Raw genomic sequence first — 9,476 nt, 5'->3', positions numbered from 1 at the left:
TTGCGACCTCATGGATTGCAGCACTCCAGGCTGCCCTGTCCATCACCAACTCCCAGAGCTTACTCAAACTCCTGCCCATCATGTCGGTGATTCCATTCAGCCATCTCATCCTCTGTCGTCCCCTTCTGCCTTCAATGTTTCCCAGCATCAGTGTTTTCCAATGAGTCGGTTCTTTGCATCAGGTGGCCAAAGTATTGGAGTTTCAGCTTCAGCATCAGTCCTGCCAGTGAATATTCAGGACAGATTTCCTTTAGGACTGACTGCTTGGCTCTCCTTGCAGTTCAAAGGACTCTCAAGAGACTTCTTGAGAGTTCAAAAGCATCAATTCTTCGGTGCTCAGCATTCTTTTTGGTCCAAGTCTAACATTCATACATGACTGCTGGAAAAACCATAGCTTTGACTAGACAGACCTTTGTTGGTAAAGTAATGTCTCTGCTTTTTAACATGCTGTTGGTCATAGCTTTTCTTGTTGGTCATAGCTTTTATTCCAAGGAGCAAGTGTCTTTTAATTTCCTGGCTGTAGTCACCATCTGCAGTGATTTTGGAGCCCAAGAAAATAGTCTGCCACTGTTTCCATTGTTTCCCATCTATTTGCCATGAAGTGATGGGGCCACATGCCATGATCTTACTTTTCTGAATTTCGAGTTTTAAGCCAACCTTTTCACTCCTCTTTCACTTTCATCGAGAGGCTCTTTAGTACTTCTTCCCTTTCTGCCATAAGGGTGGTGTCATCTGCGTATCTAAGGTTATTGATCTAAGGTAATTGATATTTCTCCTGGCAATCTTGATTCCAGCTTGTGCTTCAGCCAGCCAGGCATTTTGCATGATGTACTCTGAATATAAGTTAAATAAGCAGGGTGACAATATTCAGCCTTGACACACTCCTGTCCCGATTTGGAACCAGATTGTTGTTCCATGGCCAGTTCTAACTTGCTTCTTGACCTGCATATAGATTTCCCAGGGGCTTCCCTTATGGCTCAGCTGGTAAACAATCTGCCTGCAATGTGGGAGACCTGGGTTCAACCCCTGGGTTGGGAAGATCCCCTGGAGAAGGGAAAGGCTACCCACACCAGTATTCTGGCCTGGAGAACCTCATGGACTGTATAATCCATGGGGTCGCAAAGAGTTGGATACGACAGAGACTGAAGTACTAGAGGTGCTGTATAACCATATCACTTACTACTTTTGTGAAATAGGTACCCAAACGCACCCACTGTTTGAGATGGGAAAAAGAAGTCACGGGATGGGTGATTTTCCTCATGACCTACAGCTAGGAGGTAGCAAAGCCAGCATTTGGTAGCTACAGCCAGCTATCTGGGCGGCAGCCACTGCAGGGCTTAGCAATGAGGAAAATGAGACCCAAAGGGTTACACTCCTGGGCATGGCCTTGAGCCAGTCACTCCTTGTTTGGGACCTAAGTTTCCTCTTTCGTCGACTGAGAATGAAATTTCCCAGAATCGTCCTGGGAATGCAATGCCAAGCATCCGGTTAGCTTGCCCAGTGCCAGATACCAGGGGTGCTGGGTAAGTGGGTCGTGGAGGTGCCCAGACAAACCAGTCTGCCTGAGAGGGCCTGCAATGCGGCAGCTACACCCCTCTGGCCACTGGGGGGCAGTCAAGGGCCTGGAAACCAGCCTGGCCAGGAAGGATGCTGGAGGAGGCAAATTCCTAAGGGCTGCAGCGACTGGACCACCCAGGCATCTTCCTACGTGGGGGTCAGAAGGAGGAACTTTAGTACAGAGGGGCTCATAACCTGCTATACAGAGATGGGCCCAAAGGAACACCTGGGTCCCTGGAGGGAAAGGGGGAGGGTCTGAGGGCCAGAGAAGAGGAAGTGTGTCCTAGGAACCCTGCTCTGTGATATTCTTACAGCCTCACAAGGTAGGGGGGTTGTGTCCAAGTTACAGGAGGAGAAACAGGCTCAGATGAGCAGGGCTGAGATTCAGACCCAGGAGGTGTGATCTCTTGAGGCCCACGTTCTTCTGTGTGGGTGACATTTGCACTTTTTTAAATTACAAAAGACTTTACCACGCAAAACAGTATAATAGTGTGACAAGGACCCATGAACCCACTACCCAGCTTAAAAAGTAAAGTGACCTAAAACTAAGAGAAACGAAGCCTTCTGTGTACCCTTCCCCCAGAGGGAACCCCTCTCGCGAGTGGGATGTCACTCCCCTGCATGGGCTCACCCCTTTCCTGCACACACGTGTCCCTAAACAGCACATGTTGTTTTGCCTTTTGAAAACAAGTCAGCTAGATCCTGCCACAGTCCATTTCTTCTCATTTTTTTGTTGGTCCTGAGATGCAGCCCTGTTGACAAGTGAAGCTCGGACTCCTGCTGTGTGCTACTTTATTGACAACCAATACTTTGGCCACCTGATGCAAAGAGCTGACCCACTGGAAAAGACTGATGCTGGGAGAGGAAAGGGATGACACAGAGGACGAGATGGTTGGATGGCATCACCGACTCATCATGGACATGAGTTTGAGCAAACTCCAAGAGCTGGTGAAGGACAGGGAAGCCTGGCGTGCTGCAGTCCCATGGGGTCACAAAGAGTCAGACATGACTGAGCGACTAAACAACAACCAGCAACCCACTCCAGTATTGTTGCCTGGACAACCCCATGGACAGAGGAGTCTGATGGGCTACAGTCTATAGGGTCGCAAGAGTCAGACACGACTTAGCAACTAAACCACCACCACCATCAGTTCAGTTCACTTCAGTTGCTCAGTTGTGTCTGACTCTTTGCGACCCCCATGGACTGCAGCACGCCAAGCCTCCCTGTCCATCACCAACTCCCGGAGTTTACCTAAACTCACGTCCATTGAGTCGGTGATGCCATCCAACTATCTCATCCTCTGTCGTCCCCTTCTCCTCCTGCCCTCAATCTTTCCAAGCATCAGGGTCTTTTCAAATGACTCAGTTCTTCACATTAGGTGGCCAAAGTATTGGAGTTTCAGCTTCAACATCAGTCCTTCCAATGAACATTCAGGACTGATTTACTTTAGGATGCACTGGTTGGATCTCCTTGCAGCCCAAGGGACTCTCAAGAGTCTTCTCCAACACCACAGTTCAAAACCGTCAATTCTTCAGCACTCAGCTTTCTTTATAGTCCAACTCTCACATCCATACATGACTACTGGAAAATCCACAACCTTGACTAGGCGGACCTTTGTTGGCAAAGTAATGTCTCTGCTTTTTAATATGCTGTCTAGGTTGGTCATAATTTTCCTTCCAAGGAGCAAACGTCTTTTAATTTCCTGGCTGCAGTCACCATCTGCAATGATTTTGGAGCCCAAAAAAATAGTCAGCCACTGTTTCCACTGTTTTCCCATCTATTTGCCATGAAGTGATGGGACCAGATGCCATGATCTTAGTTTTCTGAAAGTTGAACTTTAAGCCAACTTTTTCACTCTCCTCTTTCACTTTCCTCAAGAAGCTCTTTAGTTCTTCTTCACTTTCTGCCATAAGGGTGGTGTCATCTTCATACCTGTGGTTATTGATATTTCTCCTGGCAATCTTGATTCCAGCTTGTGCTTCATCCAGCCCAGCATTTCTCATGATGTAATTTTTTAATTTGGGGGGATGCTTGGACTCTGCATTTAAGTTAAATAAGCAGGGTAACAATATACAGCCTTGATGTACTCCTTACCATAGTTCAATGTATACATTCATTCTCCTATAAAGGAGTTTCTCATCTGTTTCCCAGTTTTGGCTACCAAAAATCTCCCTGCCGTGAATTTCTTCCTAGGTGTCCCCTTACGTGTGTGTGTCTTATATGTGTGTGCACATGTGTGACATGGTCCCCCAACAGCTCACAAACATCTCAGCAACTTCATATCATTTCACTCCCCCACCCCTCAGGCTTCATTTCCCTCCCAGTTGACCTAAAATGATATTCAAAAGCAACCTGGACACACGTCAGTGACTTGGAATCCCTGCTCCATCATTAGGCTGTGGAACACTGGGCAAGTGACAGATGGCATCCCCTCTCTGTGATGGCCTCAGTTTCCACCCCTTTAAATTGGTGGAGGGCGGGGGCGGTAAGTGGCCTACCCTGCTGACTTGTGGCGGAAATGAAAAAACACCAGGGAAGAGCCCGTTGTGGACCTTGGATGTCAGGAATATTATCTTAAATGACAGCATCAGGGAGATATTTTCATCCTCATCTCTTGGATTAAAAATGCTGAACCTCAGGGACTTCCCTGGTGGTCCAGTGGCTAAGACTCCATGCTCCCAATGCAGGGGACCCGAGTTCAATCCCTGGTCAGGGAACTAGAACCCACATGCCACAATTTATTAGAGTTCACATGTCGCAATTAAGACCTTGCGCTGCCACATAAGTAAAATGATACATATATATTTTTTTTAAATGCCAAACCTCAGAAAAGAAAGCCATCACCTAGTCACATAGCTGGTGAGCCCGCCTCATTTATTCCTCATGTGTGTATGTTAGTTGCTCAGTCGTGTCTGACTCTTTGCGACCCCATGGACTACAGCCCACCAGGCCCCTCTGTCCATGGAATTCTCCAGGCAAGAATACTGAAATGAGTAGCCACTCCCTTCTCCAGGGGTTCTTCCTGCATCTCCTCATATGTGTGTGCGCATGGGATTGAACCCTTGTCTCCTGCATTGGCAGGTGGATTCTTTACCACAGAGCCACCAAGGGAAGCCCTTATTCCTCATAAACAGTAATAATAACCAACCTTTACTGAGCACCTATCACGTGCCGGGGTCCTGTGTTCAACACTGTGCATGTACAACCTCTAAATTCTCTTTTCCAACCCCAAGAAGTGAGGACACAGAGGCTCAGGGACTCCGCACACTCCAATGGTTAAGAAGCCGCCCTGCAAGGCAGGGGACGTGGGTTTGAGCCCTGGTCAGGGAACTAAGATCCCGCATGCCATAAGGCAGTAAGCCCACGGCCACAACTAGAGAATCTGTGCGCCCCAACGAAAGATCCCATATGATACAGCGAAGATCTCATATGCTGCGACTAAGACCCAATACAACCAAATAAATTAATAAGTATTAGAAAAAAGAAGTGAGCACACAGAGGCTCGGAGAGGGGACAAGTTTTGCCCAAGGCCAATGAGGGGCAAAGACCAAGCTCGGAACCACCACCACCCTTGACTGCCGCTGTGCAGTAGGCTCCCCAAACCCGGCTCCCTCGGGCAGGGGGGCAGGGCGGGTTTCCTTTCCAGTGACGAGCCAGGCCTTGAACCAATCTCTTCCCCCCACCAAAGCAGCCTCCTCTCAAGGGAGTTGTGGCGGCCACAGGTGCAAGGAGCGGTTCCTCTCCACTCAGTCTGAAGCCTCCTCCGCCAGGGGCTCCCCCCCTCAGCTCGCCAGCCAAAGGGCCCAGCAGTGGGGCCAGCGAAGCCCATCTCCGCAGGGCCGGGCAGGAAGTGGGGCGGGGTTTGGGGCTCAGCCGAGGTGGGATCTGGTACCCCAGGACTGCTGCAACCCAGACTAACCAAACCCACTGGGAGAAGATGCCTGGGGGTCCCCAAGCCCTGCAAAGCCCGCCTGCCACCATCTTTCTCCTCCTGATCTCCACTGCTGGCCTGGGTATGTGGTTAACAGGCAGGTGCTGGGGAGAAGGTACTGGGAACTGGGAGATTGTTGAGAGAGGCCCCAGGCAGAGGGGGAGGGAGAGGAGCTGGCAGGAGGCAGGCTAGAAAAGACCCTGTAGAAACTGCATCTGTCTGCTTAATTGTCCCAAACAGGCTGATGGGAGGCTGGAGGGGGCTCAGCGAAGTTGATGGCGCGTCCGGGCCGGTGGAGGGAGGCAAGGGCAGGAGAAACCTTCCCCACCCCCTCCTCCCCCCAGATCAAAATAAGGAACTAAGGTTGCCCTTGACTGACTGAGCTCCCGAGCGAGCTAGGGGCAGGGAGGGCACGGTGGTGGGTAGCGGTCAGCTTCAGGGGGGAGAAAAAGCCTTCTCCTTTTCTGCCTTGAATCCTAGTCCTCACCCCCTACTTAGGGAACCCCTTCTCAGTGCTGGGGGAGTAGGTGACCTTCCCCCTTGCCCTCCACACAATGCCATCTGGCAGGGCTGTGATCACCCTGTTTGACCGAGGAGTTAAGAGAAACACGGCCAGTCATCCCAAATTTCCACTGGGAGCTGAGACTGGAGTGACTCCTCAGGTTGCTGTCTCTTACCCCACTTCTTCCTCCTTCTCTCTTCCCCACCTGTCCCCTCCTCCCTCCAAAAGAGGCAGAGCCAGCCATGCGGACTGGCCCAGGAGGAGGGGCACAGAACTGGGCCTTCCCCTGTGCCTGGGCCATCCCATCTCCTTCGACCCAGATGAGGCCCTCCAGCTCTAGCCAGCCAGCCCAACCCAGCCCCTGGCCTCACCCCCGGTCCCCAGCTTGACACAAGCAAGTTAAGGAGAATGAGGGGCAAGCCCAGGGTCACAGGGCAGGGCAGGCTCACAAACTGGCAGGAAGAGGCCCAGGGCCAGGGGGCCAGGGGTAGAAGCCCTGAGCCACTCCTGCTGCCGTGGGTCACAGCTGGCCCACTGGTAGAATGGGTTGATGACAGAAATGATTTCTCTGGGTTCTGTGACAATTACACAAAGTAAATAAAGTGCCAGTGTGGGGCTGGGCAGGGGCTGGGTGAGAAAATAATCCAGGAGGGCCTTCAGGAGGAGGCAAAGCCCAGACTGATTTTGGAAGGTGCTTCTTGGCCTGGGGCACTGCTAGTCCTAGGGAACTGCCTATTCAAGTGCCAGTGAGCTCAGAGGGGGTGGAAGCACAGAGCAGGGGGGAGAGGGAGGAGGTGGCCCTGGAGGGGCAAGTGGGGGCACCTCCCAGGCCCCCCCAGCTCCGGGTGTGTCACTCACACTTCTCCACACCCCACCCCACACACACATGCACACGCAGCCAGGAGTCCTGCAGCTGCCAGGGGCCGCGCTCGGGCGGTGTCCTCAAGGGCCGTCCCTGACCTACTGCCTCCTGTCTGCAGGCCCCGGGTGCCGGGCCCTGTGGGTGGAGCCGGGCCCACCCTCGGTGACGGTGAGCGTGGGGGAGCAGGTGCGCCTCCAGTGCCCACACAACGGCAGCAGCAACACCAACGTCACGTGGTGGCACGTCCTCCAAGTCAACTCCTCGTGGCCCCCTGTGATGTATCCCGGGGCCCTGGGTCCCAAAGGGGAGCTGATCATCCAGCAAGTGAACAAGAGTCACCGGGGCATGTATCGGTGCCAAGTCAGCGAGGGCAAGAAGATGCAGCGCTCCTGCGGCACGTACCTCCGCGTGCGAGGTGAGTGCCCATCCCGTCCATCCTCCGGGAAAGCGGGATGGAGCCCAAGCCTGCATCGCCTGCATCTCGGGCATCCTGGGTCTCGCCAAGCGGGAGCCGCTTCCACGGTCTCGGGCCTCGCTGGAGGGGGCGTGGCCTAGGGGCGTGGCCAGGGGGCAAGGTGGGGCTCTGAGCCGTATTCCCTCCTCACAGAGCCGCTCCCCAGGCCCTTCCTGGACATGGGGGAGGGTACGAAGAACAACATCATCACCGCCGAGGGCATCATCCTCCTCGTCTGCGCCGTGGTGCCTGGGACGCTGCTGCTCTTCCGGGTGAGCCCCCCCAGGCCCACCCCGCGGGGACCAGCGGGCCCCCAAGAATCCCTCCCGCCTAGAACTTGGCAGAATGGCAGCAACCCACCTCCGAGATGCTGAGGACAATTTAATAGAATGAACGCGTTTTAAACCGTGCTGGGACCAGAGGGGCGTCCTTGCTGTCTCCCCACAGGGTTGTCTTCACCTCCGGCCCCAGGGATGTCTCACTGGCCCCCTCTATCCAGGAGGGCTGTACCCTTCAGATGTAACCCAGGCCAGGGGAGTCGGGAGCTGGTGTCATCCCGGAGTGTCTGACCCCCACCAGCATCTCTTCGGCATGTGTGTGTGCTCAGTCGCTAAGTAGTGTCCAGTTCTTTTGCGACCCTGTGGACTGTAGCCCGCCAGGCTCCTCTGTCCAATGGGATTTCCCAGGCAAGAGTACCTGAGCTTCCACAGTGGCTCAGCAGTAAAAGAATCCGCCTGCAATGCAGGAGACGTGGGTTCCATCCTTAGGTCGGGAAGATCCCCTGGAGAAGGGAACGGCAGCCCACTCCAGTATTCTTGCCTGGAGAATCCCATGGACAGAGGAGCCTGGCGGGCTACAGGCCACAGGATTGCAAAAAATGTCGGATACAACCGAGCGACTAAAACAACAACAAATTTTCTTTAGGCCACAAGACAACTATAGCCACTTAGTATTATTGCTCTCACTATTTGTGGGGAAGAATGGGCAGTGGCGACAGTCAAAAGGACACTGGCTTGGACCCAGAGTGACCTGCCACTTACAGGATATGTGACTCTGAGCATGCCCCTTAACTCCTCCTGGCTGCCAGGAGGGTCTGAAAACATGATCTCTATCCGCCCCCTCCTCCGCCCCCACTCACTGAGGCTCCCCATCCCTCAACAGAAACGATGGCAGAACATGAAATTCGGGGCTGATATCCAGGATGACTACGAAGATGAAAATCTTTATGAGGTGAGTGGAAGGTGGGGGCAGGTGCAGAGTGGGTGCAGGTCTGTGGGGTGGGGGTGGGGGTCTCCTAGGGTTCCTCCTTGAGGTTGGTTGGGGGCAGGGACCCGGGCCCCAGGGCACTGAGGTCCACCCCCCTGTGTCCGCCGCAGGGCCTGAACCTGGATGACTGTTCCATGTATGAAGACATCTCCCGGGGCCTCCAGGGCACCTACCAGGATGTGGGCAGCCTCCACATCGGAGACGTTCAGCTGGAGAAACCGTGACCCCGCCGGGCTGACCCGCCATGCACCCAGCCCGCGTCTCACCCTACTTCCCCCCAAACCCGCTCTCTTTTCACAATCTTTCCTGGGAGTGTCCTGACTCAACTTCCCCCTTGGGACTGTCCACTCTTCTTCCCTCTAGGCCATCCTCGTCCTCATCCCCTCCACACACTCTAACTCAATCCTCCCCCTACTGCCTTCCCCAGCTTCCCCCACCCACCACCCAGCGGGTAACGAGCCCTTAATCACTGCCTCTAGGGGAGCTGACTGTAGCAGCCTCGTTAGTGTCACCTCCCCGCTGCCTGCTCTGTCGTGGCCACTTAGTGATAATAAATCCTTCCCAACTGCAGACCTTCGCAGGAGTCATGGATCTCGTGGGGACCACTCCCCTTCCTTCTCTGAAACCGAGAAATCCAGGACCTCAGGCCCCTCCTCCCCCAGCCCCTGCCCACTCCCCACACCTGGGACCAGGTAGTCAGTCTTGGCCATCCCCTGAAAAAACAGGAAGTGTCTTGGGAAGGGTCCTACCCCAGGCTCTGTGCCTGAGCAGAGGGGGACACAGGGGGGTCCCAGGTAACCAGTTATATTCATTTACGTGCATCTAAGCCGCCAAAACACAGTGGACTGTCTGCTGGGACTGGTACCAAATCCTGACCATAGCCACACCTGTTCTCTGCGAGTA

The 9,476-nt window shown here is 53.8% G+C and overlaps 1 protein-coding gene across 1 annotated transcript; it reads left to right on the top strand.

Moving 5' to 3' along the window:
* Positions 1-5,334: 5,334 nt before the first annotated feature.
* On the top strand, positions 5,335-9,143 carry CD79A (CD79a molecule). Its single transcript, XM_061139451.1, has 5 exons — positions 5,335-5,571; positions 6,972-7,268; positions 7,461-7,579; positions 8,469-8,537; positions 8,684-9,143. Exons 1-5 carry the CDS (start codon positions 5,496-5,498, stop codon positions 8,795-8,797), a joined length of 675 nt encoding a protein of 224 aa, XP_060995434.1. The 5' UTR covers positions 5,335-5,495; the 3' UTR covers positions 8,798-9,143.
* The last annotated feature ends 333 nt before the right edge of the window (positions 9,144-9,476 follow it).

This window comes from Dama dama, chromosome 4 (genome assembly GCF_033118175.1).
Source record: "Dama dama isolate Ldn47 chromosome 4, ASM3311817v1, whole genome shotgun sequence".
NCBI classification, from domain to species: domain Eukaryota; kingdom Metazoa; phylum Chordata; class Mammalia; order Artiodactyla; family Cervidae; genus Dama; species Dama dama.
This window is presented reverse-complemented; position numbering and strand designations above follow the sequence as displayed.

Bases quoted from the DNA above. Each gene is read 5' to 3' on its own strand.
- CD79A (XM_061139451.1), top strand. From the start codon at position 5,496: ATGCCTGGGGGTCCCCAAGCCCTGCAAAGCCCGCCTGCCACCATCTTT. The intron at 5,572-6,971 runs GTATGTGGTTAA...TCCTGTCTGCAG, and splicing joins GATCTCCACTGCTGGCCTGG to GCCCCGGGTGCCGGGCCCTG. The intron at 8,538-8,683 runs GTGAGTGGAAGG...TGTCCGCCGCAG, and splicing joins AAGATGAAAATCTTTATGAG to GGCCTGAACCTGGATGACTG.